This window comes from Nyctibius grandis, chromosome 7 (assembly GCF_013368605.1).
Source record: "Nyctibius grandis isolate bNycGra1 chromosome 7, bNycGra1.pri, whole genome shotgun sequence".
NCBI classification, from domain to species: Eukaryota; Metazoa; Chordata; class Aves; order Nyctibiiformes; family Nyctibiidae; genus Nyctibius; species Nyctibius grandis.
The window spans coordinates 54,526,070-54,553,576 of NC_090664.1; the positions used below are offsets into that span (position 1 = coordinate 54,526,070).

At 46.8% G+C, this 27,507-nt stretch overlaps 1 protein-coding gene across 2 annotated transcripts; it reads right to left on the minus strand.

Moving 5' to 3' along the window:
* Nucleotides 1-1,066: 1,066 nt before the first annotated feature.
* VILL (villin like) lies at nucleotides 1,067-27,507 on the minus strand. Of its 2 annotated transcripts, XM_068404718.1 has the most exons (20): nucleotides 27,439-27,507; nucleotides 25,864-25,938; nucleotides 20,534-20,730; nucleotides 18,519-18,627; nucleotides 18,086-18,196; nucleotides 16,469-16,668; nucleotides 16,303-16,381; nucleotides 14,644-14,742; nucleotides 12,200-12,353; nucleotides 11,065-11,165; nucleotides 10,246-10,383; nucleotides 9,577-9,735; nucleotides 8,509-8,688; nucleotides 7,612-7,757; nucleotides 6,762-6,906; nucleotides 5,903-6,091; nucleotides 3,634-3,699; nucleotides 3,325-3,339; nucleotides 2,460-2,717; nucleotides 1,067-1,180 (listed from the first exon to the last, which is right to left on the minus strand). In XM_068404718.1, the coding sequence occupies exons 1-20, from the start codon at nucleotides 27,505-27,507 to the stop codon at nucleotides 1,067-1,069; spliced, it is 2,604 nt and encodes an 867-aa protein (XP_068260819.1). The 2 variants fall into 2 exon arrangements, with proteins under 2 accessions (XP_068260819.1, XP_068260818.1); XM_068404717.1 differs by lacking the exon at nucleotides 3,325-3,339 and having other exon boundaries at nucleotides 3,631-3,699.

The window sequence follows — 27,507 nt, forward strand, 5'->3', positions numbered from 1 at the left end:
AACATATGTGTTTCTTCCTTTCATGTACAGTTGTATCCCTTAATCACTGATCACTGACACTTTCTCCTGCTCTCCCCAATCAGACTGAGCTCGCAGTGCATTACGGACACTCTCAGCCCCGCAGACATCACAGGGATGGAGCCCTGACAAAACCTCCAGTGAGATGCACTCTGCCTCAGGTCATACCCCTAACCCTCCTGGCTTCCTCAAGCTTCTGGTCTGCAGGCACGTGGACTCTTCTGTTCATCTACACCTGGTTGTGCACATGGAGGCCAGGTGAGATTGGAAATACTGTCTGAACAAGAAAAAAATAGTCTTGTCTGGCAGTCAAAATCAACAGTTGTGTCTAGCTCTAAATCTCATCATCCTCTTGAAATAGATCAGCTAATAAATATGTTCCTAATAAGTGGGTTTTTTCCAAGTCAGGTTCTCATTTGTTTTACCTGCTCTGGGCTATGCACGTTAGTCTACAACTGATTCTTGCTGTTCTTTGGTGAGTAGCTTTTTTGCAAGGTGAGAAGGGGCTGAACTGGCTGATCTCACTCCATGGGCTACCCCATCACACATCTGGCTACTCCATTACATTTTTCCTGACCTCAGGGCTCCCCCTCTGTCCTCCTAGGGCTTCTCCTTCTTCTCCCCATCCAGAATTTACATAGCAGGTGCAAGTCACCTTTGTCTTGCCTAATTTAGACTTCTACAAATGAAGGAAGATCATGACCTTGTGCACGTGGCAATTTGCAAAAGGGAGAGGAAAGAAGAGGCTACCACTTGCTTGTGTGACACACACTTGTCTTCATGGCTATCAGCAATCAAGTGTCAAAAGAGGCAAAACCCTCCTGCTAAGTTGTTCCTGCAAAAGGTTTTGCCTCCTTGGGTTCAGGGTTTGCAGGGAAAAAGGAGCTGTCCCCTGAACAGTGGCTGCTGGAATAACTGCGTTGGAGCTTGGCCTGATTGAGATGTTGGGTTGGGTTCATTGAACAAATGTCTGTACTTCTTCCCTGCAGCTCCTAGGAGAGGGAGGGTTGGTCCCAGAGTCACTGGATGCTGGATGGCCCCTGTGGTCTCAGAAGAGTCCATATTGCTTCTTCTCGTTCTGCTGCTTCCATTTGGGCATCTGGTAGAACTCGTCCTTGGATTTCCCAAAGATATCGTGGAAATCAGCATCAGAGAGATAGCACTGCAGCGGGAGAAGAGAGCAAGGAGAGGTCAGCTTTGGCTTTTGCAGAGGCTGGGACACCTCCATCGGCTGCATCCCCTCCTCACTGTGCCCGTGTTGACCCCTGACTCCAGACCAACAGCTCCTGTCCTGCTGTCTGTCCCCATGGTGGAAAGTGGAACGTCCCAGCAACTGTTCCTCATCCCACTTCCCAAAGTACCAGGGGAATAAAAGCCCACCAGCCCAAAGACATGATCTTGTTTTGAGGGGTTAGCATGCTCTGGCTGGAATCTGGTCCATGCTAATCATACTGAGGCCAGGACAATTGATGGTGCATCAGAGAAGTTCTGCTGGCCAAAGTCCTGGGTGGTTTCTTAGGTAGTGATTCACAGGAAAAGCATCTCCCCTTCACTAAGTCCCCCCCTGGACTGGAAAGACAGACAGTTTTGTAGATAGTGGGCTCATCAGTGATACTGAGAAAGATCTTGTGGGAAATGGTGTATTCCCCAGCATTATGGGTAGAAGAAAGCATTCATGCACAGCCCGGCTGAAATACAACCATTAGCACATGGGCATTGCTGTGGGGCAGAGCTGCTGGCCTGGCTGTGGATTAGCTCTCTGGCTGTGGGTGTTGGCCTTTGCCAGGAGATCTGTTGGGGCAAGAAACTGGTCAAACATAGTTTGCAGAGAGTAGAGGGAATTGGCTCCCTGTGTCCCCCCTCACATTAGCTTGCTTGGGCTCAGCTACAGATGTTGCTGAAAATCTTGGACTGATCAGAAATCTGAGATGTGGCATTCCTCGCTGTCCCTGGATGGGATTTGCTGAAATGTAAGCTTCCTGACCAAAAAAAAAAAAAAAAAGTGAGAGAGAGAGAGAGAGAGAACCCTTCTGGAAGGAGTTTCAAATGAAAACAAACACCCACAGCCCCAGTAAAATGCAAATCCTGGCTTCATTCTCAGCTGTGTCACCTTGTCTCACAGGAACTTTAATTTTGATTCTCTGTCCCTCCAAGGATAGAGGTTTTGTGACAGAATTAAACAACTCTAGCAGAAGAAAAAAGTTTGAAAATTAACTATTTAGAATTCATTTTTCTCCCCCACCCCCCCCCCCAAAAAATACATCAAGTAGGGTAAAACTACCACAACCCTCTCACATGAAGCTCCCACTTTTTGATGAGACCCATGTGTCCAGCTAGTATCTCCCTGAGGCAGGACTTAACAGTCTAAAGTACTGGTGCACTTAGCCAATGACTAAGTTCCAGGTTAAGCTACAAAGGCATCAAACCAGCAATGCTGTCACCTCTTTTTTAGTGGGATCCACGCCTTCTGGAAGTTCATCCACTGTCTTGTTCATCAGCACCTCTCGGGAGTAAATTCCTTCGCCGTTGGGCACCAGGGAGGGGCTGCTGTTGCTGATGTAGTTGCTGCTATTGCTGTAGCTGTTGCTGTCACTGTGGTTGAAGTGTGATTTATACTCAGGGGAAGCACTTGTCACGCTTGAAACAGCCAAGCTGGTTGTGCTGAGGGTTCTCCTGTTCAGGCTGATGTTGTTAAGGTCCTGCCAAATGGAGGAAACCATGTCAGGACAAGAAGCTCTGTCAGAGCAAGTTGGGGGTTGTCCCATGATCCTTCTCTCTGTTGGGGTTGGGGGAACTGTTTCTGGCACAGACTATCTGTTGGTCTGTTGCTCCAAAGCAGCAAGGAGAAAGTCCGAAATAAAACATTAGTCCAGCACCTCCATCGACATTACATCTTGATGTTAGGACTGCTTAAAGCACAGGACTGATGAGAGCCCTTAGAAATAACGGAAGGTACTCACAGTAGTCTCATTTTTCTCAAGATAACAGCAGGGGAAGGTACGTGTGGGAGGACACAAGGTGACATTAGATATCTGCCATGTCTAAAACGTCTAAATTACCTGTGTACCCCTCCCCGACTTCCCATCTGTCCTGGTTCAAAGCCCCTGCTGCTTCCTGCCAGCCTTCCTCCTGCCCCTGCCCAGGGCAGAACCGATCCCATGTGGCAATCACATTTGGGACTGTCGGGACCTTGTTTCCTCTGTGCTTTGCAGGATCTCCCATTGGGCTGTGCCCTTCTTCACCAGGAGCCCATTGTCCGGGGTCTCATGGGCCACAGCATTGCAAACTACTCATACAACGCTTAACTGCACACTCATTTAGCTGCACACACTTTTATTTGCATGGGTAGTTTAGAAAGCAGCTGGCCAGTCTTCTGCCCACAGGTGCCTCTGCAAAGGACTGGAAAAGGCCCAGGAGATCTGGGTGTATTTATGGGTTATTAATCACATCTCCCTCTGCCTTCCACAGAGGACCACAGCTCTGATCCTGACAGACTGAGGTCCCCATGCCTGCTCTGAACATAATGTCCTCTCCTTCTTGTGAACAGGCTGGGGGACATAGTGATCATCAAACCCAGATGTTACCCACGCATATGGTCGAGAATCAACTCACCACTTTGAGCTCGGATATAGCCGACACATCTCCTAAGCTGTTCTTCATCTCCTCATAGGACTTGCCATCCTAAAGGTAAAGAGAGTTGTAAGAAGCATGGACCACCTTTCATTAGCCCATGTTCCTGTTCTCTAACAGGGTCAGGAGGCCATATGAATTTTAAAGCCCAGAGGTGCCCATTGAGGTGGCAGCTGGTGCCTCCTGCAATCCCCAGCTCCTGGAATCCTGAGACTGTGCCAGAATCAGAGCTTTCACATGAAAACAAAGAAACACAGGGACTTTAGCCTTTGCAGTTGTACAATAACAGGTAAAACCAGAAAGTTTAGAGACTTCAGAGAGCAGAAGGCAAGTCAAGAGAAATCATATTTACTGCTGGATTTAAATCTTTTAAATTTTAAATGAATCTTGCAATGCATGAAAATTTGGGATAAAATAATATTCCTTTTTTCCCCTTCCTTGATTCATTTAGCTAAAGCAACAGATTTTTCAAAGCCTCAGTCCCCGACTTCTTGTAATGTGGTGCCATGGATTACCAGCTACCTCTTATTTCCTAAAAAAAGGAATATACTAGATATATTGGCAGAGCTGATGATTGTGTTTTCCTAAGCAGCCAGGAGATGTCAGTTCTTAACAGAAACATCCAACAAAGTTCCTCAACAAGAAAAAAAACAACATAAACACACGGACTGCAGAGCAAACAGTTTTAGACCCAAAACTGAGCAGTGAACACACACACCAGATGTTTCTGGGATGTCAACAGTTTGGATTGCTTGTCTGTAGTTGCTGAAGTTGCCTGCAGGGGATATTTTTAGAGGGACATATTTTATGAGCTGTATCCTTTTTTTTTCAGCAGTTCCTCAGAAAAAAAACAAGTTTTGACCTTTGTTCTAAGCATCAACATTATTTTAAGGGTCAGTGCTGTGGGAGTTGCTGTCTTATCCGTCCAAATCCGGCAGTCAAGACAGGCTCTCTACCACCACACTGGTTGCAAAGAAAGATGATGCAAACCCAGCTACAGGAAATAAAATATCTCTATGTGAGTTTTTCTGCACTGTGAAGTCCTCCGGGGATCTTCACCCCATTGCCCTGCTGTCCCACCTGCAGGCTCCAGCATGGGACTTCACTCACAGCCCTTTGGGCAACCAGAAGACGGGATTGCTTGTGAACTGGCTGAACACTGATGGTCCTGGAATAAAACAGGAGCAAGAAGGGATGATCTCACTGGGGAAGTGTCTGGTAAAGGTGGTGAGATTTTCCCAGCTGCACCTCATCTTTCCTTTGTTTTTCCTTAAGCCATGCAGACCAGTGCCATCGGGTGGCAGGAATTTAGGTGAACAGCCTGGCAGCATTGCTCCCACCTCTCTGTTTGCTATGAACCGATACTCTGTCTCTATTAACCACCCAAGCAGCTCCAGGATTGTCCTTTGTTCCCAATACACTCTGTGCTGCAGCACAGAGCCCCCCAGGCTGGCTGGACCAGCTGGTGCATGGTCTGCATGGAGTTAAGTGCATCGCTCCTTCCTCCGTCCGGCCATACTGCGCACAACCAGAGTCAGAGGCTGGAACCTGACAACACATGGTGAGGCCCTATGCATTGACCACATGAGCAAAAATCTGCTCTGCATTATACTCCTGAAATGATTTGAAGCCTGTGTGTTTGAAAGAGGAGAGAAAGGACTTCTCTCTTTCCCAGGCAACTCCTGGGACAGGTTTCCATTTCTGTACAGCAGAGAGCTGGCATTATTAAATCACCTTTTGAGAAGGAGGCTTTTTTTTTGAGGGACCAAGGGTGACCTTGCTCAGGAGCTCCTGGGCTCTGATGGGCAGTCTGCAAACCTGGAGATGAGACCTGTCTGCTCACATATTTCATTTTGCCAGAGTTTGCCCTTAAAGCTGGGTCATAAATTTTTCTCTGTGGCTGTATTTTGAAATATGAACATTTATGATGTAGGATGCTTCTGTTGTCACCTACTTTTGGCTGAAATCACAAACCTGATTTGGAACCTAATCTTTTTTTTAAAGTAAAAATGTGAATATTGTGAATTACACCACATTTGCTTGTATTTACAAAAGCCTCAGTTTCACCAAGCAGGTGGTTTTTGCTGGCTAGGGAGCAGAAGCTGCTCAGGTAGCACCAGGAAGCCATGAAGCTGAGGACATGTCATAGCAATGTTTCGCTCCATGCACCATAGAAGATAAGTTCACTGACAATAACACCCTGTAAGTACTGCTGAGTACATGTGCGCTCCAAAGGGCTTTTCTAGCAACTTACGCTCCATTTGTAGGGGTCCCAAGCGTTGAACCATCCTGTGAAGTTGAGGGGTTCATAGCCCTGCTTCACCAGTATTATCGGAGTTGCCAAGTCTCTCCCTGCCGGATGGGTCTTGAGATATTCCTTAGCCGAGGCAATTGCCTCATTCCTCTCGTATGTGTTGGAAGCTTTGCCAACCCAAAGGAAAATCTGTGAGAAGAGAAGGTGTTGAAGATCAGTGAGTAGTTAGGACCTGTGCAGACACGGCTGTTTGTTCTCCCCTGCCAACTGAAGCAGAGATAAGACTGGAAATGTTGTTTCCCAATAGTCCCCTGGGATGTTGATCCCAGCTTTACTCCCAGACAAGAAGGATTTTGCTTTTGAGACAGGCACAAAGCATAAATATTTCAGAAAATAGCTCTTGCATATTTCAAAGCAGCTAAATCCTGTCCTTGCATGGCCAAAACCTCAAATGGCTTCAGAAAGCAAATACCTCGGAGTCAGTTTCCAAGAGCCTAAAGCAAGTCCTCACCATCAGTGCTGGGAAATGAGGGGGAGGGTGTCTGGGTGCTACTGCCTTGTATGAGCTGGCAAGGACTGGAGCAGGTCCAGCTCATCTCGCCTTAGAGCAAGGCATGGACCAGGTGTTTTGGTTTCGTCCTTTCTGAAACAGGGATAGCAATACCACCTCTCGTGTTTTGTACCTAGGTGAGGATTGGACATACACCTACTTGTCTGACGAAGCATCATGAATGGTTTGGAGATGGGACAGAAGGCACATTGCCCTTGCTTTCATGTCGAATGACAGATTTGAACAAATTAGGCCATAACCTGTTTGAAAATATGTATGGGGAGAAGGAGAGGGGGAGTCAGTGCTGACCTCTTCCCATGTGTCTAGCAGCATGACATCATCTTCGTCCAAGTCTTCCTGGCAGAAACCCACAACCTCTGTCATGATGAATCGACCTGTCTGGTTGGAGCACTCGAAGAGGCGAGGCTGATAGTGTGTGATTTGCTCTTGAAACCTTCCTCATGCACGGCAGGGAAAGAAAAAACAAGAGAGTTGGAAACCTTTCCCTCGTGGTTTACCTTGGGGCCCTGCTGCTACTTGTCGTGACCTTGGTGGAAGAGGTGGGAACATGACAACCCTCATCTGAGGGCCTGAAAGTCAGGCAATGTCAGGTCTCAGGGGATTCTCAGAGCATTTTAGCATTTTTTTTAAAGGTAACTTTTTCTCCACTCAAAAGGGGCAAAAGCAGAACCCTTCTCTCTTTGTGAAGATCAGCCTGCTGTCAGGTGAAAGCTGCATTAGATCACTTAGTTGCAAAGGAACATGTCACCTTCCCAGAGGGCTGCAGAAATCCAGCTTGTTCAAAAGCAGGTTTAGTTTTGTGAATCTTCTGGGGCTGCCCGTAAAGCTAATCATGGCTGGAAATGGAGCATGTGGTTTACATAGCCCTTACGACAATATATGGGATGGATTTACTGTGGGGAAAGGAGGGTGTAGCATACCCTTGTCTGCAGGTTTGGATCTGGAGCTCCTAGTTCACAGAAGGCCCGACACAAAAACTAAGAAAGAGACAACTCAGTGTCTTTTAACAATATTCCGACCTGGTGCTCCCTTTGGTGACGACATGGTATCAAAATGCTTCCTCACTTCCCAGCTAAGTTTTGATCCCTTGATTAATGTTGCCTGGCCAAGCGCAGAGGAACAAGCAGGTCATTATTACCTCTTTTCACTGGCGTAAGGAGCTTTGCCTCCCAGGGCTTCCCAGAACTCTGCTGGCTCTTGTCCTTCCAAAATGGTGTGCTTGTCCCGTCTGGAAACGATGTCAGCTACCATTTTTGCCATCTCCCTCTCATCTCCGCTGCATCCCTGTGTTCAGGATGTAAGATTGAGGTGGAGTTAGGGACAGACTGGCAAAACTTATCTGTGGGGAAAAGCTGGCTTGGTCCTACTCTCCTGTGGATAGTTTTAGACCTGCTTGAATGCTTTTGAGGGTCTCATCTGAGCTGGTCACTCAGAATCTATTTCTAGTCCTTGAAGGGTCATTCAGTGAAGCCAATGGCATCTAGAGCAAAACTCATAATCATAGAATGGTTTGGGCTGGAAGGGACCTTAAAGAACATCTAGTTCTAACCCCCCTGCCATGGGCAGGGACATCTTTCACTAGATCAGGTTGCTCAAAGCCCCATCCAACCTGGCCTTGAACAGTCCCAATGATGGGGCATCTGCAAGTTCTCTGGGCAACCCTTCTGCTTTGGTTTGTTGTACTGTCTCATCCTGAAACACATGACTAAAACAGGATAAATGAATATGCTCTAATCCTGGCTAATTTCTTACAGCTGGAGAACCTGAGGTGCTTTACTCAGCTGAAAGCTGTATGAACATCTAAAATGAGGTGAGGTGAACGCCAAGATGGGTTACTTTTGTAGAGAGAGGGCTGTGTTACTGCCGATCGTCCACAGATGGAGCCTTCTTCTGGGTGAACCTTCCTCCATTGAAATTAATGGGCTACCTGCCCAAGGATACACCTTCACAGCTCAGTGGAGGTAGGAGACTCAAGCCCCACATTAACAATTTCGTCTCCCTGTGGCTGCCTCCCCTGGACGCGCTGCGGTCTCACCTTCCCGCACCACAGGTAGCAGACTTGGCTGGTTGTCAGCAGGAAGACATCGTTGGAGTTGAGTGAGGAGGCCCGGGGCGGCACCTCCGTGGCCTTTGTGTTCATCTCGTCCGTGCCCCTCACCTGGAAGAGGCGGATTGCTGGCTCGGGAGTGCTTTTCTGAGCCCGGCTCGTGCCACCCTGCAAGGAAAGAGGGCGAAGGATGGTATTGGGAGGTGAGGAGGACATGCAAATCCAGGAAGTGACTCATTTGAGGAAGAAGGCTTTTGGGCCCACAGCCCCCTGTGCTGCTGCAACGACAGACCATGGTCCTGCACAAAGAAGGTATGGAAATACAAACACCTTCTGGTTCCGGGTCAGAATAAAACCCACATGGCATGACTTCCACATTTCTCCCTGGTTACTCTGAGTCTTGACCAGCTCCCATCAAGATGCTCAAGTTCAGTGTGAGCAGATCTTAGTGTCTGCAAAGCATCTGCCATGTAAACTGGGCAAGGCAGCTGGACTCTGATTTCCAGCTGCACTCAGCTTAGCTGAACATCTGCCATGGAAGCCATATGGTGGGACCAACAGTGAGAGATGAGGGCAAACCTCCTCTTCCCCAGCCATTTGCAATGTCTCCACCACAGATATCGTCAGCCAAAGCAGCAAGTAAAGTGGGTTAGTAGTTAACGTGATATAATTCAGGCAGGGACAATTCAAATCATGTAACTGTTTGTAGGATATTTCAGATGACTCTCTCTGGAGAGTAGTATCTGTAGTTCACAGGATTGTCTTATTGTAACTCTGCACAATATTTTGTGATAGAACATCACACATTAATGCTGGAACTCAGGGGTGGACAGCTGAGTCTGGGTCAGTCCAGGACTGTGTGTTTACACATATGGCGTTCAGACTACTTGGGAAGTAGTAGAAATGTTCCACCACTTCCATCTGCCAGCCCATGCAGACCTGGCAGGCTCCTTTCCTGAATATCAGCCCATTTTTCTGGACTATTTCCATTGCAACTGCCAAGCCCATCGCGGGTGCTTGCACCTTCCTTTGCCCACATGCACAAAGCAACGTTACCTCGTAAATGATCAGCTTGCCCTTGAAGATGGCCAGGAAGTGTGTGGGCTCCTTGCCCATTGTCACGCGCACCTGCACAGCCTCATCCCCATGCTTCTTGTCCAGCTCGATGGCATTGAGGGCACAGGCAGTGATTTCATCCACAGAGGCGTGGCGACCCTGCGGAAGAGAGACATGCCAAATGCAATGTGATGAGATGAAGGGTATAAAGCTCTGCACACTGTAACATCTTGTCAATCCCAAGCCCTGCATATAATATCGTGAGATCAGAGTTAATATGTCCAGATGTTTAAATTTCACTTGCATTCTGGGTTTGGAGACTTTAGCATCCCATTTTCAAAGCTTCTCTCTGCATTTCAGGGGAGGAAACTATGCTTTAAAAAGGAAAGCAGAAATATTCATATACCCACATGACTCAACACTCTAAGCCCCATAATCTTTCACTCTTTCTGTTTGACATTGCTGGCTCTCAGTCTGATGTCAGCTTGGTCTCGGTGTCCATGCTGCCTACAAAGCACAGCTTGGGATATTTGCAATGGAGAACTGATGAGCAAAGGGTATCTGAGTCCTTCTGGATGCTTGGGTTGGTTTTTTTGTGTGCAATTGTTTCCTTCTGTTTTAGGCTTCTAGCAGACACAGGACAGTCTCTTCTGCTTTGGTTTGACCTACCTGCCACATGTAGATGATATAGTGAGGCCTGCCTGATCTCAGGTAGGTGTACAGGACCAGGTAGCAATCACCCCCATAGAACTGCCCATATGTCTTGGGATTCACTGGCTGCATTTGCAAGTCCTCAATCCTCCACACCTAGTGAAAGAAACGTCTTGGTGAGCAGCAGTGGAGTCAACGTGAAGACAGAGCACAGCCCCTTTGTCAGCAGACCACTGAAGTTCGGGTCTTCATCTGGAAAGATAACCCTTCCCCTCTCACAGGATGCCAGCCTATGCTCCCCCAGATTGATTAAGCACTTGCTGGCAAAGTCAGGTCTCTCCAGTGACTGCCACAATACATGTGCCATTAATGGACTTTCAGCTGTCGATGGCCCTCAAGGCAGAGCAGCCCCCAGGTCCCTCTTAGCCCCACAGCCCCTCTCTCGACCAGCTCCATCTTCCATGGAAGGCCACAAGAACGGGAGAGAGGCCTCTGCTCTGCACAGGTTTGGTTGATATGGACCTAACTGGGAGACACTGTGAGAAGGGGGTTGACTGTATCAGTCTCATGATCCACACACATGGCAGGAGAGGAGTCATCCTGGTGACTGCTTTGCTCCACTGGTCGTGGGTTGGAGAAGAAATGCCCCTGAGCTACGGTAACTGCTGCATCAGTTAGAGTTGGCAAGCACTTTGCTCTGGCTGCAGCCATGCTTCCTTGGGGAGGGTAGGTGGGCACACCTCCACAGCTCCGTACAGCTGCTGTGTGTGAAAAGGCAGAGATGTTTTGGAACACGCTGATTATTGCACCCTCTGTCAGCAAAAGGAGCTGTCTCACCTCTATCTCCCCGGAGGCATCATCTACCATTCTCTGCTCAGCAGCTAGCTCCGGTCTGGCGTGGAGCTGAGTGGTGTCAAACTTCACCTGCTCCACCTTGGCTGCATGCACCAGCAGAATAAAAACAAGAACCTAGTGAATGCACAATAACATACAAACCCTCTGCATCACCTTCACGCACGCACACACTTGTTATACCCATGAGAAAAACCTGGTCTGCAGTTGCAAGAAGCCAGTCTTGCCACCAGTAAGCCAATGTTTATTTTGGAATATACAAGAGCTCACACACTCCAGTGTTGATCTGTTACAGGCTGGCAACTGGCCACGTAGAGCGTTCCAGTGATAATTGGCTGGTAAAAATATTAGTTGCCTCCTGACTGAAAATTCGTAATTGTTTTCCAAATCTATACATATTTCTCTCCTTTTAAAATGTGCTTTCAGAAATAAAATGGTTACATTTCTCCAGCTCATGATAAAGAGAGTATTTATGGACAGCACAGAGAGATGTGGAGAGAAAAGGGAGACAAAAGACTTGCAAGGGAGAGAGATTTGTGGCTCTCAAGCTATTATTGATGGAGACATTCAGCATCTCTGTCACCATCCCATCATTCATCAACAAGTTCTCTCTCTTCGGTATTTATTCTTTGGGTTTGATGCATTGTAATATTCACTTCAGCAGTGTGATAAATTGAGGCACTGTTTACACCTGGTGTAAATACAGAATAATTCTGTTGACGTCAGGAGGGTTTTGGGTGGATGCCAGTGTAAATGAAAGCAGAATGTTGGTCAACACTTCCCTATCAGGTTCAGCATTAGCCCTTTATAAACAAAATTAGGAAGTGCTGCAAGTGTGAAATTTTGCGTACAATTTTTCAGATGAGAGTAATCTTCTGCCAACATTTACGTTTGAAATAAGTGGCAGTTTCGTTCATATAAGAAGCCTCAGCAGTTCTGAATGTTGTTCAGTTCCTGAATCCTCTGCATCTACTGAAGAAGGTGGAAAATACAAGGCATGAGAAGAATATGCGCTAGATTTTCAAGATACTGAAGGCAGGAGGCAGTTAATGTGAATGATGTTCCCTCAGCTGTTGCTTAGCACAGGCAGGAAAGCCAAATCCAGGACAAACATGCTCACCAATTTTGCCAGTAGTGTAGACTTTGCCCAGCCCTTGTGTTGCATCCTTTTCTGTCCACCTCTGGAAAAGCTGTTTAAACATGGCTGACTCTGCTCCATCATTGATCACTTCAATGTTGGTGGATGAAGGATAGCCTTTGGCTTGGATAAAACCCTAGTGGGGTTGAAAAAGGACATTAGTGGGGACACACCAAGCTTTTTACAGACATGAGAAGAGGGATGTGGACCTAAACCATCCCAAAGAGCGAATGTCCTCCACTGAACACGGTGGAACGACCAAGAATAGGATTCACCCCAAGACTTGCATTCAGACTTATAAATGGAGGTGTCTACAAATTCTCACTGTAGTATCCATGTTTATTTCTGTGTTTAGTGGACTGAACCCTACCCCTAGAGGCTAATCACCTGGATCATGTCCTAAACTTCATCTCTACATGGCACCTTAGTCTTCAAGAAAAATTCAGTCAATGGGTCTAATGAAAAGCCTCCTCCTCTATCTCAGACAACTCCATAGATGGCTTCTGGTGATGGATCTAGGAGTGGAGGGGATGGAGCAGTGATGGGGTGTGCCCATGATCCAAGAGCCTAGTTCAGTTCTTTGCTTTTTTCCACACTTGTCCCTCTCTGAAACAGGAAGACTGTCCTCCCTGTAGCATGATAGAGGGCATGCGTGCCAAGGTAGTGAAGGGATGGAGGCAGCTAAGTACCCCAGAGCATGATGTGTTCTGAAGGGATTAAACTCTCACAGATCTCTGGGGTTTTTCTTTTCTTTTTCCTAAAAACAAATGATTTCTTTGCAATAGAGCTACTAGTGAGTTAAAAGACTACTTCAGCAGAAGTGCTTGATACAATATGAGAGGGAAGAAAATGATCTGTGTTCTGCCACAATGCCAAAGTCATTGTTCGGTTTTGGGAACCGCTCTTGTGTTTATCTCGGCAGGCTCCAGGATGACCTGCAGGTACAGTGCTGACAGCCGTGGTTTGGGGAAGGAGCCTGACTGTGGGCTTCTGAGCATTCATTTTCTGCTGTAAATACTGCAGCCACACACTACCCCCTAGGAAAAGCAGAGCAGATGGTCTTCCCATCGCTCCCACCTGCCACACTGAAAGAAAGAGATATCTTTTGTTCTACATGTGTAGCTCAGGGCCAGAATTTGCAGAGCTGATTGCCTACTAAAAAGCATGTGAGCTAAGCTTTTGAAAGGAGCATAGAGGACTGTGAGATAAGTTTTAAGGCAAAGTTTTTCTAAGCTTTTCTTCTCCGAGACAATAAGCGCAATCAGTATTGAAGCAGGGTTTCTCCAGGTAAGACCGTATTGAAGGTGGGGGCCACTGAAGTTCAGTATCTCCTAGTAAGATCTCATTGAAGATGAGGCTGTTTATTGTATTTATATAAGTGAATAGATAAATTAAAAGCTAGGTTCCTTTGTAGTCTTCACTTTAACATGCCAACTTTTAAAAACTACCAAATGCCTTATTTGCTCAGGTTCCCTGTAGGCTAATTTTTTCTGAGAGGAAGTGTTAAGGCATGTTCTGCCAGAAAATAACTGCATGGTAGCTCATCTGGAGGAGCAGCATAGGTGCCAGGGCACTACACTGGTGTGCTCTAGCTTAACATGAGCCTTGGTCTTGCCTCAGGTTGGCCAATCTGAATTAATAGCAGTTAATAACAAATCTCTTTCTACCCAGTGGAAGAGCCATGTATCATCTTCAAAGTCACAGGTAGAACCTGGGCCCAGACCCACTGGTGTTGTGAAAAAGACTTGTTGCCTGTAATGGACTTACGGTTGAGGCCTGTAGCACCTACGTAAAAGGTCTGGCTTTTCCAGAGAGACCAAGTAATTGAGTTCCCCACTGACTTGCCCAAGGTGTTACTCTTGGTTGGGAACACAAGAGATGTCTTTCAGGGTCAGAGCAGTGGTCTGTGCTGCCTGGGACGGTGGCATTAAGAGATGCTGTTTAGTGACCACACATGAGCTTGGTGGCTGTTTTCAGTGTGATCTCTTCACTCTCCCCAGCATCCACAATACTGGGTCATGGATGTTAAAGAGCATATAAGAGCCCCTTTAATATCTGTTTATGGATCTGTTGACTATGAATTTGTCTAATCCCATCTCAACCCTGTTGATACTCTCTGCCTCCACCGTCTCTTGAATCAACAAATTCCAGAAGTCTACCATTTACTGTGTAACAAAGTATTTTCTTTTATACTTTCTTTAACAACTTTCTTCCGAGTTTTAGTGACAGGTCTTGATTCTAGTGCAATTTGGTGACTAAAAATTTTGTGTTTACGTCATCATGCCTCCCTTAGAAGTTTAACTTCTCTCTCTGTTATTACACAGGCCAGCTTCTCAAGACGTACACTTAATTGTAATTAGTGGTCAGGTCTAGATTAGCACTTAGTTAACCTCCCACGACATTATTTGCACTATATTACAACTCACCACAGCTCGAGTGAAGGCTGCTTTTTTCTCTTCCAGGCTGGAGGCTTTTCCTCTCCAGACGTAAATCTTAAAACCACCTTGGTCTAAAATGTAGCAGTCCTGAGGTGAAACAGAAAAAACAGATGTAAAAAGCTCTGCGCAGGCAAAGTCCTCATTTGTAGCACACTCAGGTTGGATCCTTCTGGAAGATTTCCATTAGATGTGGATCTAGCTCATTTCCTTGCCTCGCAGAGCTCTAACCCTGGTGCAACCATTAGCAGAGGCAACAGAGGATGGATTTACTGTGGTTCTTAAGTGGACTGCAACTACCATCAACAACCCTACATTGCAGGGGTCCATGGATAAGCTGACTTAACAAGCACACCTGACCTAGGCAGCTGCCCTTTAACTGTAATGAGTTAAAATATGTATTTTTCTTAGGCATTGCTCAAAACTGGCCATTACCACCTCATAAGAGGTGTTCCCAAACCAACAGAAACAGCAGCTCCAAAAGGCTCCAGGAGAAGCGTATGCTGAAATATCACCCTCAGCCTGCTGTGCTTCAGCACTGCTGATGGTGGTGCTCATTTATGCCGAATCTGCTACTAAAGGAGCAGGAAAAGTCCAAGTTAGACATCTTCTGCATGACTACTTTGTGTTCCCAATCTGGAGCTAAAAGTCTTGCATCATTGTGAACACAGCAGGATCCCAAACCCAAAGAGGATGAGATGGCTGCCAAGCAGAGAGCTGGTGCTCCAAACTGACAACCTACTGTATGACCAAAGGCTTCTCCTTTTTCAAACCAAACTTTGAGAAGAAAAGCAAAAGCTTCATATGCCTGTAAAAGGATATTGAGATTTAATAAGGCTGACACCAGGGTGAACAAGGGAGCTGGAGCCTTGCAGCCCAACACTGTTTTGGAATAGGCTGGTTTGCACTGCAGAGAATTAAGGACGAGCAATCCTCTGCCAAATTTTCACAGAATCACAGAATCAGTCAGGTTGGAAGAGACCTCTGGGATCTTCGAGTCCAACCATTGCCCTGACACCACCATGTCAACTAGACCATGGCATTAAGTGCCATGTCCAGTCTTTTCTTAAACACCTCCAGAGATGGTGACTCCACCACCTCCCTGGGCAGCCCCTTCCAATGTCTAATGACATTTTAGCCAGAAGGATGTTAGGAAAGCCTCTGTTTTCTGAAAGCCTTTGGACAGAGGGTCTGTAAGGAATCTCCTTCCAGGGTGGGTCACTGAGACCAGCGACTTGCTACAGCAGGAAAACATATCTTCATGATTTTGTGAGCAGTGTATTTATTTGCTCTGAGTTCTGCAGGTGGAGGGTTATGCCCAAATATCAGGTATTAAGAAGCCTTATTTCCATCTGGAATTTTTTCATGGCCTGCTGCTCTCCTTGGCTCTGATTGCCAAGCTAATATCATCCTTGGCTGAGAGGGTCAATTTGCCATCTCTCGTTAGAGCAGCTTCAACACACCACCCACCTCTGAGGTTGTAGTAAGGCTAAACTATCCTGTTTTCAGAGGACACCTGATAAACCTGAATGATGGAAGGGCTGATAATTTTCAGGAAACGGGGTATCCCACTGAAACAGGCACTCAGCTGAAAATAAAGCAAGCCACAGCATCCTTTTCTTGCTGTAAGGGCTGATGGCTTTTTCTCACCTCGTGCTGAAGCAGATCCTGCGTCAGGGGCCTGGTGGCTATCTCCTGTACCACCAGGTCATTGTCCTTCTCGTAGACACTGAAAGACAGAGTCACCGAGCAGCGTCAGACTTCACAGCGCTCGCCGTGAGAAAGGATAGGGTTTGGAGCCCACCCCCAGACTTACTGGTAGAGCCGGACGTTTGCTTTCTGCAGCTCATCTGCTTTCTCATCCGGGATGGCGTCTCGGAGCTCCCCGCGCCTCTCACCCAGCACCATGTTCATGATCTGCATGAGGTCCGGGGAGTCTTTCTCGTTGTCAATGATGCCAATTTGAGCGCGGCCACCTCTTTCGCTGTCCCTGATGCTGCGAGCCAGTGCGAGACCCTGCACGAGGATCACCAGGGGGTAAGTCCTGATCCAGACAATGAATTCAGCAAGCCTCAGACCTAGAGCAATAACTGAGCACCAATAGTCCAAGCCAGATTACCCCAGCTCTCAGAAGCTTTTAATGTCCTCTAAACTTAGCTATTAAAAAAGGGGATGTGTCTATAACACCTGCTTCTTAACTAACTGTCAGGAAAATATATTGCTTATTATAGTCACTACTGGTGCTTGCTCCTGCAGGGCACAGGCATGTGGTAGCCACAACAGGCATTGCCTATGTGTGACTGTACATAAGCAGGTCCAATGATCTTCTGAAACGGTCTGGGAGAGAGATGCACGCATGCTGAGGACAACGAGGCTGGATGCTGCAGAGCTGCAGGACCCTACGCACCCGTGGTGACATTTTACATTTAAACGTTTCAAATATTCAAGAAATGGGGATGTTTTCTGTGAAAAAAGCAGCGTGAAATGCCAAGTAACTAATTAGGCTGAAATCTCCATTTTCCATTGAATTCTTTTTTTCCATGACTCTTACCGCAATAGCTTTGAAAGGGGCCCCTCTTTGTTAGACTTAGCAAATGACCTGCTTGATTGCCAGGCCTGAGATGAACCATGGCCTCTTCCTCACATCAGTCTTCCCTCTACCTGCTCCCTCTCCTCTGCATTCTGAGGGTTTCTTTGTCTTTTCTCCACCCTCTGTTGGATTTTCTCCCTTAGCCATCGTGTCCTGGAAAACTGCCTTCCCTGTAAAGCTTCCCCCTGTCCTACTTCTTCAGGTGCCACCATGTGAAGAGCAGAACTGTCTGCTTTTTAATGTGTATAATGACTGGTTACGAGTTTGCTGATGACACATTGATATATCTTTGTATCTTGGTTCCTCTATCAGTAAAATAAGGATAATGACTCCTTTGCAAAGTGCCTTAAGAGCTATGGATAAGACCTATCAACACCTGGGTTATGTATTCCTGCTTGTCTCATACTAACCAAGCTGGAATTCCCTTGATGCTGTAAAAAAAAAGAATTAAAATTCATCTCCCCATGGAGTAGTTGTTAGTGCAGCTAAACCTACTGGTACTGCTGACTTTTTAGTCCCACATCATGCAAACTACAGGGTGCAGAAGGATGGAGATGGATGTCCCCAGAGGGAGCTGGATGCCTTTCTGGAGCTGGAGCTAGTGATGTGCTCACGGCCGTCCATGTAACCCAAGCTGAAGCCAGGTCTGAACTGAAGCAAAGCACTTTCCTGGGCCTCTGATACCAGCAGACGGGCAAGTAGATGATTTACCATGATACTCCCTGTTCATCTGTGTGTTGTTGGTTTTACTGAGATTTTTCCTGTGCAAACATTGAGTGCTGTTTTTTTTTCCCCCTCCAAGCATCAAAAAATACTGCTAGTAAACCAAGGGTCTGTACTCACCCTAGATTTCTCAGCAATGCTGCAGTTGGGTCCATTCCACTGAATCAGCACTTTCCCAAGGTCCAGTAAGAAAACATCACCCTTGTTAAAACTGTCCCAGGAAAGTGCTACCTGTCAGGAAGAAATGAAAGGGCTTGGCAAACCAGTGGGGACACAAGAGCCACAGGAGACAAGTCACGATCATTGCAAACTTGCCCGGGGACATAACAGCTGCTCTGCAATGACATGCTCATTTTTCTAGCACTCGGCTATTCACTGAGCCAAATAACTTCTCTCAGGATAATACCAAACCCCCGAGTGAGGTCTTGAAAATGATCCTGTAGTAGGGGTCCTTGAGCAGAGATGAGCTATTTAGCAGGCAAACCTGGTCGAAAATGGGCATAGGAGGAGAGGCAAGGAGAAATGATCCATAAGGAAAGAGGGCTCTTCTTACCTCTGTGGCTGACACGTGCTTCTTCCCCTTGACATGAAGAAGACGCTTGATGTTGTACATATTGGTCTCCACATGCTTAAATCCTGAAGCCACTCCTCCCTTCTTGTAGCTGTTGTGTAGCAGGGAATAAAGAGTTAGAGCTGGTTAGAAAATACCTGTCCCTCTATCCTCTGAAGACCTCTCAAGTTTTTGGTGACAAGTAAAAAATCTAGAGCTGGTATCATCTCAAAGTCCTGAAAATGGAATGTCAAATGTTGTGTTGCCTCATCTACTGTTCGTGGTCCCTGGTCAAAGCATGACTCCTCAGGGTGTCCATCTGCCTGTTATGGGTGTTGTGTTGTTGCTGTGCATCTTGGGAGAAGGTGTGTAGGTGAACGGACAGATCAAGGATGGCAATGGAAACATAACACAATCAAACTGAAAATTCCATTAACCAAGGCAGTGGCATCTCAGAATCGAAATATTCCATAAACATTCAATTAAAAAATGAAACATATTTTGCATAAAACAAGATTTTTGCTAAAATTTGTTTTTGTTCAAAATAGTTATTCTGTTAAAAGTAGCTTAGATAGAAAATTGTTGCCATAAGCAGAACAAAATGCCGTTGTAAACAGGTACAGGACATTGTCTTTCTCTCAGAGTTAATCTACCAGTTTTGTTCTTCCATTCTTGAACACACACTTTGCAATAGCTGCAGTTAGCACTGTGTTGCCTCACTGCATGAAGCCATCCCCTCCTTTCCATGCAACTTTGCAAGGAAGACACACTCATATTGAGAGGACAAGGTCCCCTGAGGAAGTCCCAGAGCATTTTTACTGTTTTTTGGGCAAGTCTAACCCACTTCCACATATCCTAGACCATTTTAGAAAACAGATCCAATGTTTATACTATAGTAATAATTGACACAGTGTAATTGCTATTTATGGGAAAAAGAGACAATTGCTGAGTCTTATAGTTTTTGCCACGTGTGTAATATATATATATTTTATCATAGCTTGGAAGAGACTGGCAAGTGTGGTCAGGCATGTGAGTGATTCACAGCACTTTAGACTTGTTTGGCTCAGTTTGACATATCTACAGAAGGATGCTCTGGTGATTAGTCCACCTGTCAAGGTGTGGAAAGAGCCTGCTTTAATTTCTCATTCTGCCTCAGACTTCCTCTTTGACCTTAGGCATGTGGTTTAGACAAAGATGAAGTCCAACTCACACTGATTTCAGAGGCAGACAGATTTCCAAATAGACCTTTAAACCTACACGCTTTTGAGGGTCTGAATTTTAGTCCTTCATTGTTCCGTGCTCATATTTAAGATTAGAGTAAAAGCAACTTCTGTCTCACAAAAGTCCTGAGGAGACTCATGAGAGGTTGTAGAGATGCACAATACGAAGATATCAAAAACCAGACAGGGATATAAAGTATTGACCGAGGATGGGTTTTCATCTGAGTTTTCTTCAGATGTTTAAAAGCAAGGCACTTAGGCTGTTTATTGCCAGTGAAGGTCCTCCTGCAGGATGGCTATTGGAGTCACCTTCCAAAGACCTCAAAGCGAGCAGAGACCACAGGACAGGATTCAACAGCATCTTTCAGATGGCAGAAGTTCAGAGTCAAACTTTCCTTCCACTATAGAAATATTACTCCCAGTATGAGCCAAATCAGCACTTCTGTTCAAGGTGGGTATTAGTCTGAAGTGTCCTGAATGAGCATACTAATCTAAAGTGTGTGGAGGAGGAAAGGAAGGAAGACCCTAGCATGAACAAAAGGGAGATTAAGATACAATTTCTGCAAATATCTGGGAAAACGACCAGTAGAACAGAGTGACATAGTTCCAGACTCAATGCTTATAAATAATTTCTTCAAAATGGGAAATTTTTCTTCTGAATTTTGACCCACTTCAGTGCTGATCCATATTTTTCAGGTTTTTGAAATGTTGATGGCTCTGAGATGTAGAGAAGCAGAGGGAACCCCAGGGAGCACGACCCACGACCCACCTTGTTGCAGGGTATTTTACGTTACTCACATAATGCCATTGCGGAAATAGCTTTGGAAGGTCTCAGACTCATGTCCCTGCACTTCCCGGTGCTGCACGGGGTTCCCTCTGAGTGCATTGTCCAGCTGGGTGACATACAGGGCTGCAGCACCTTGCTCATCCTGAGATGAATCCTTGCCAATCCAGTAATGCAAATCCACAGCGGAGCCACGAGAGGTTCTTTTGGTCTGGAAGAGGTGAGAAAGATGAGTCAGGATGAAGACACAGCCCATATGTGTGTTTCAAATAATATCGCTGACCAGGGAGAGCTGGCAAAACCAAGTGACCATGGAGCCCTTTCCCAGTTCTACCTTTCTCCTGGGTAAGGAAAGACAGGACGGAACCGTAGGATGCTCCCTGGGAGCTCAGCCTGGAGCCAGGGATCTTATTCAGGAGAGCATGTATGGGTTTTATGTACATATTGAACTGATGGATGTTTCTGTCTAATATTATTTTCTAACCCTTGTTATCAAGGAAAACTGAACACCTTGCAATTACAAAAATGAATGCATTCAACCTGTCCTGTTCTGTAGAGTTTGATATTAAAACTTAAAGGATACTCTTCTCATCGATCACCTTTTTAAATGTAATGCGCACTGTTATTTATTTGCCTGGAGATACTATCCTTTCTTTCCTGTTCTCTTTCTCACATCACACTACATAGTAACACAAACTGCCTCTGAATTCCTGCTGATTTGCAAAACAGACATAACTCCAAATGAAGCTGAGCCTGTGCGTGCACGCTGTGATTCATCTTATTACAGAAAAACCCAACAGCCTAGAAAGAGGAGGTGAGCGATCTGAGAACAGGTGTACTTATCGTTATGTGAGTTGTGCCAGCTATTTTTCAGCACCTACTGTGTTAAACCCTATCAGGGACACCCGGGAAAGGTAATAAAACATCATTTTATAAACTGGATTTGACAGTAAGTTCTGTTTATTTGCTTTGTGCAGTGATACCACAGCGAGACACAGCAGAAGAACTTGAATAAAGTACAGCTCAGCTCCTCTAGGCACAGATAATTAATTTGTGGCAAAATCGCTAAATTTAATACATTGCTACTGAAGATGATTGGAGTCCCATTGTCCTGCGGACAATCTTTGTTTGGAGAGCCTCTAGTCGAGATGCAGAATGCAAAGATGAGTATTTTTACCCTCCCATCTGCAGGGGGAAAGGAAAGTAGTGGGCTGATTAAGGGCTCTTCTACCTGGGGAAGCTATTGCAACATAAGCTGAGTGTGTGAGCAGACTCAAAATTTGTACTGATATCTATGGTCAGCTCCTTGCAAGGACACTCATATTCTGCTCTAAGCATGTCTTTGGGTGGCTGCTACCAAATCGATTCAGCACTTGAAAGGTAGCATAAAGGCATGTGCACGGTCAATTAGAGCAGGAGACTCATTCTGCTTCCCTGTCCCAGCCTACTTTCCCAACTTGACATATATCACAGAATCACAGAATCACAGAATGTTAGGGATTGGAAGGGACCTCGAAAGATCATCTAGTCCAATCCCCCTGCCAGACCAGGATTACCTAGACCATATCACACAGGAACGCGTCCAGGCAGGTTTTGAATGTCTCCAGAGAAGGAGACTCCACAACCTCTCTGGGCAGCCTGTTCCAGTGTTCGGTCACCCTCACCGTAAAGAAGTTTTTCCTCATATTTATGTGGAACCTCCTGTGTTCCAGCTTGCACCCATTGCCCCTTGTCCTGTCAAGGGATGTCACTGAGAAGAGCCTGGCTCCATCCTCTTGACACTTGCCCTTTACATATTTATAAACATTAATGACGTCACCCCTCAGTCTCCTCTTCTCTAAGCTAAAGAGACCCAGCTCCCTCAGCCTCTCCTCATAAGGGAGATGTTCCACCCCCTTAATCATCTTCGTGGCTCTGCGCTGGACTCTCTCTAGCAGTTCCCTGTCCTTCTTGAACTGAGGGGCCCAGAACTGGACACAATATTCCAGATGCGGCCTCACCAGGGCAGAGTAGAGGGGGAGGAGAACCTCTCTTGACCTGCTAACCACACCCCTTCTAATACACCCCAGGATGCCATTGGCCTTCTTGGCCACAAGGGCACACTGCTGGCTCATGGTCATCCTGCTGTCCACTAGGACCCCCAGGTCCCTTTCCCCTGCGCTGCTCTCCAACAGGTCTGCCCCCAACTTGTACTGGTACATGGGGTTGTTCTTGCCCAGATGCAGGACTCTACACATGCCCTTGTTATATTTCATTAAATTTCTCCCCGCCCAACTCTCCAGCTTGTCCAGGTCTCTCTGAATGGCTGCGCAGCCTTCCGGTGTGTCAGCCACTCCTCCCAGTTTTGTGTCATCAGCGAACTTGCTGACAGCGCACTCTATTCCCTCATCCAAGTCATTAATGAATATATTGAATAGTGCTGGTCCCAGTACCGACCCTTGAGGGACTCCGCTAGACACAGGCCTCCAACTGGACTCTGTCCCATTGACCACCACTCTCTGGCTTCTTTCCTTCAGCCAGTTCACAATCCACCTCACTACCCGATCATCCAGACCACACTTCCTCAGTTTAGCTGCGAGGATGCTGTGGGAGACCGTGTCAAACGCTTTACTGAAATCGAGATAGACCACATCCACAGCTTTACCATCATCTATCCACCGGGTAACATCCTCATAAAAGGCTATCAAGTTGGTTAAGCATGACTTCCCCTTGGTGAAGCCATGCTGAGTGCCCCTAATGATCCCCCTGTCCTTGATGTGCCTAGAGACAGCACCAAGAACAAGTTGTTCCATCACCTTTCCGGGGATGGAGGTGAGGCTGACCGGTCTATAGTTACCCGGGTCCTCCTTCTTGCCCTTTTTGAAGACTGGAGTGACATTCGCTTTCCTCCAGTCCTCAGGCACCTCTCCCGTTGCCCACGACTTAGCAAAGATGAAGGAGAGTGGCCTAGCAATGACTTCCGCCAGCTCCCTCAGCACCCGTGGGTGCATCCCATCAGGGCCCATGGATTTATGGAGGTCCAGATTGCTTAATTGGTCCCTGACCCAGCCCTCATCTAGCAAGACAGATTCCTCCTCTATCCTGACTTCTTCTGAGGCCTCAGGGGTCCGGGGCTCCTCAGGACAGCCTCCAGCAGTATAGACAGAGGCAAAGAAGGCATTCAGTAACTCCGCCTTCTTTTTATCCTCTGTCTCCAGGGCCCCCACCTCATTCATCAGTGGGCCTACATTGCCTCTAGTGTTGGCTTTACCTGCAATGTATTTGAAGAAGCCCTTTCTGTTGTCCTTGACCTCTCTTGCAAGGTTTAATTCCAAGGAGGCCCTAGCTTTCCTAGTTGCCTCCCTACATCCTCTGACAACAGACTTATATTCCTCCCAAGTGGCCAGCCCCACCTTCCATGATCTGTACACTCTCTTCTTCCACTTGAGTTTGCCCAGCAGTTCCCTGTTTAACCATGCAGGTCTCCTGGTACCCTTCCTTGAATTCCTACCTGCTGGGATGCTCTGATCTTGAGCTCGGAAGAAGCAGTCCTTGAATGCTAACCAACTATCTTGGGCCCCCTTACCTTCTAGTACCCTGTCCCATGGGATTTCCCCTAGCAATTGCTTGAAAAGGCCAAAGTTGGCCCTCCTGAAGTTCAGGGTTGTGATTCTGCTAGCTATTCTGTTCCTGCCACGTGAGATCCTGAGCTCCACCATCTCATGGTCACTACAACCAAGGCTGCCCTCAACCTTCACCTCTTCAACCAGACCCTCCTTGTTAGTGAGGATAAGATCCAGCAATACTCCTCTCCTAGTTGGCTCATCCACCATTTGCATCAGAAAGTTATCATCAACGCACTGGAGGAACCTCCTGGACTGAGGATGGCTGGCTGAGTAGGCCTCCCAGCAAATATCAGGGTAGTTGAAATCCCCCACAACAACCAGGCCCTGTAATTGCGAGACTGCTCTCAGCTGCCTGTAGAAGGCCTCATCACCCTCCTCATCCTGATCCGGTGGCCTGTAATAGACACCCACAACAGTATCACCCCTGCCAGCCTGCCCCTTAATTCGCACCCACAAACTCTCAACTCGGTCCTGATCCGCCCCTGGACAGAACTCAATACATTCTAGCTGCTCACTCACATAAAGAGCAACTCCACCACCTCTCCTTAGCGGCCTGTCTTTCCTGAACAGGACATAGCCATCCATGACCACATTCCAGTCATGCGAGGCGTCCCACCAAGTCTCTGTAATTGCCACTAGATCATAGCCCCCGACCGAACACGGATTTCTAACTCCTCCTGTTTATTCCCCATGCTGCGCGCATTGGTGTACAGGCATTTCAGGGAGCGAGCTGAGCACACCGATTTCACCCCAGGGGGATGGGAGGCCTCCTGGTCTGCCTCAACACTAGAGCGTTGCCCCAGTGGTGCAAGCCCAGCTACTACCCCATAAATATAGAGGATGTGCATTTGTTTATTGTGGCCTGGTTTAGGCCAAACCAGGACACTATCCCACAATAAACAACAGCAAAGCCTCCCTATCTGTCACGGTTTAAAGCTTTGCTGTCTCTTGACTGATGGAGATGTTTGCAGGAGGGACACTCAGACCCAGGAAGTGGGAAATGCTTCTGATTTCCACCGTATGAACATTGTTTGGTGCAATGGGGCCTGGACTGCTCTATGTAGATGAAGAGATTTGGGAGGAAGTCTGGGAGCTGAGTGCAACAAATCATTCTTCCACAGATGGAACAGAAGGCACTTTGTACAGCCCATATAGTAGAGTTGGTTCTCAGAAGTTCCTCATGCTTCTGGCTAGCCTGGGTTCAGGTGGTTGCAAGTAGGTTTGGAACAAATTTAGGAGGGACAGATGAAGTGTCCTAATGGGGACATGAGAAGGGCTGCAGAGCCTCTCTGCTGCTATTGTGACACAGAGGAGGTGGCACATCTCCATAATCCACATCATCTGCTGAAAATGAGACCCTCCAGTCAGCCAGCTCTCACACCCTCAAAAGACTCCCATAAGTCACACAAATGTGGGCCTTGATTTAGTTTGCCAGGAATGTACTGGCCATTTTGCCATGTCTGGACATGACTCAGTTGATTAGAAGAGAAATAATTTTAATGAATTACTAAGTTAATGGTTCCTCTGGACTTCTGATTTACTCAACACACAGTGTTGTTCCAACAGCCCCGTTAAATTCAGGAGTGTGATTAGACAGCAAACGCACATGCACAACCACCCTTACCCACAGTGCTGCTCTCACCAGTGAGGGTACCCAGGATCCAAGTCAGAGCTAAACAAAAAGGGTTGAACCAGTTGCCTGCTGAAGAGATCAATGTTTGCTAGCCTTCCTTACTTACGTGCAGAATTACGTAACAGTCTCCTTCAAAAAAAGTCCCATAAGCCTTTTCAGGTACAGGAACCATCTTCATATTCTGTAAGGAAATGAGTGTTTGGGTCATTGCTAGAACTTCAGAGCCAGGAGTAGATGTGTGTGAAACAGGACAGCTGGGGAGCACGAAACACTAAGGTGACAATCAGGGTTTGGAGAAGGAAGAATCAGGGCTGTGCTGGTGAGCTGGGAAAAGCCACTTCTGGGGGAAAGCCCAAAAGTACTAAGGGATGATAAGGGGCAAATGATAATGCTTCTTGGACAGATTGACAAGTATTTTTTAGTCTCCTTGCCCTTCTGCAATCCTATAGGTCTAGAGCAAGAAGACATGGAGGTCAGGCTGAAGTGCTCCAGAGCTTGCATTTGTAGGGCATTTCCCAGGGGAGTAAGCACATCTCATCCTAGGTTTAGTTTTGGGGCATCGTTTTTACTCGGTACCCATAAGTCCAAGGATAACTTTCAGAGCTTTGTTAGGATAATCACTTTGCCAGGGATTCATAGCAATTAGCAGTGCTGAGAAAAGACAGAATTGAGGACCCTGATGTGTCCCTCACCCCTCCAGATCCTAATTGCACACTTCATCTGGTACAAGTGCACAATTAACCAGCCATGCCTGGTGCCTGGATGTGCCACCCACCAGTACAGAAGCAGCTTCTGGGCTTGAAGTGGCTCTGTGGTTCCCTGGAATGAGAGATATACATTCTTCTGGTGGCCTGACTTGTTTCTCAGCATACCAGCCTGACCCTTGTGAACCCACACATCTCTAATTACAAATCCTCTGGGAAGAAGCTTAGTACAGTGCTTTGGAGAGAAGGGGAAAGGCAAAGACCCTGTGATATTTGGAACATAGCTGGAACCTGTAGAGGGCCACCAATTGGAGAAGTGTTGGAACCCCTTTTCGTGGTTCCCCATGGCTCCCCTGAGTGGACTCTGGACCTCATTCTAAGTCCCCTCTCATTGCAGGGGAATGTTCCTGGTGAATTGGGCCAGAAAAAGGTAGAATTGAGCACAGCCTGGCTCCAAACTGAAAGCAAACACCACCACAAGCAGAAGGTGACCTTGCAAGCTGCAGTATCTCTCCCTGCAGTGACCCATTGATCAGAGTGGGAAAGATAAGGACAAAGTGCAAATAGACTCCATGGGATGCTTTTGCTGCAAAAATGGGTGCCTTCCCCATGGCAGCTGCTGGTATAGACTGGGGTTACCTATGCATAGGTGAAACACGTAATCCATTTCTGGTGTGCTAATGCAGCCTTGCATTGGTTCCCGAAGGGGGTGAGAAAGCCTCCAGTGCTGGAGGAACAGCTTCAATCCCACCACATTAGTGTTTCCTTAGTCAATATTATCCTTGTTTTACAGAGCAGGAAACCAAAGCAGTAACATGTTGAAAGCTGCATAGGGAAAGTTGGGTTTCCTGTTTCCCACTGTATCTTATCTGCAACACCCTCTTTTGCTACCCAAATTACTTCAAGAATATCTCTTTCTTGAAACATACACACACACACATGCAGAGGACATACGCCATCGTTGCCTCTTGTCATACCTCTATGCCCCATATCTGCAGTCCCAGCTTTCTCTCGATAGGTGGGAGATTTGTGTCACCGTCTGTCAT

Bases quoted from the DNA above. Each gene is read 5' to 3' on its own strand.
- VILL (XM_068404718.1), bottom strand. From the start codon at position 27,507: ATGACAGACGGTGACACAAATCTCCCACCTATCGAGAGAAAGCTGGGA. The intron at 18,197-18,518 runs GTAAGAAGAGCC...TCTTCCTGACAG, and splicing joins AGCACGTGTCAGCCACAGAG to GTAGCACTTTCCTGGGACAG. The intron at 10,384-11,064 runs GTGAGACAGCTC...TTCTTTCACTAG, and splicing joins ATGCCTCCGGGGAGATAGAG to GTGTGGAGGATTGAGGACTT.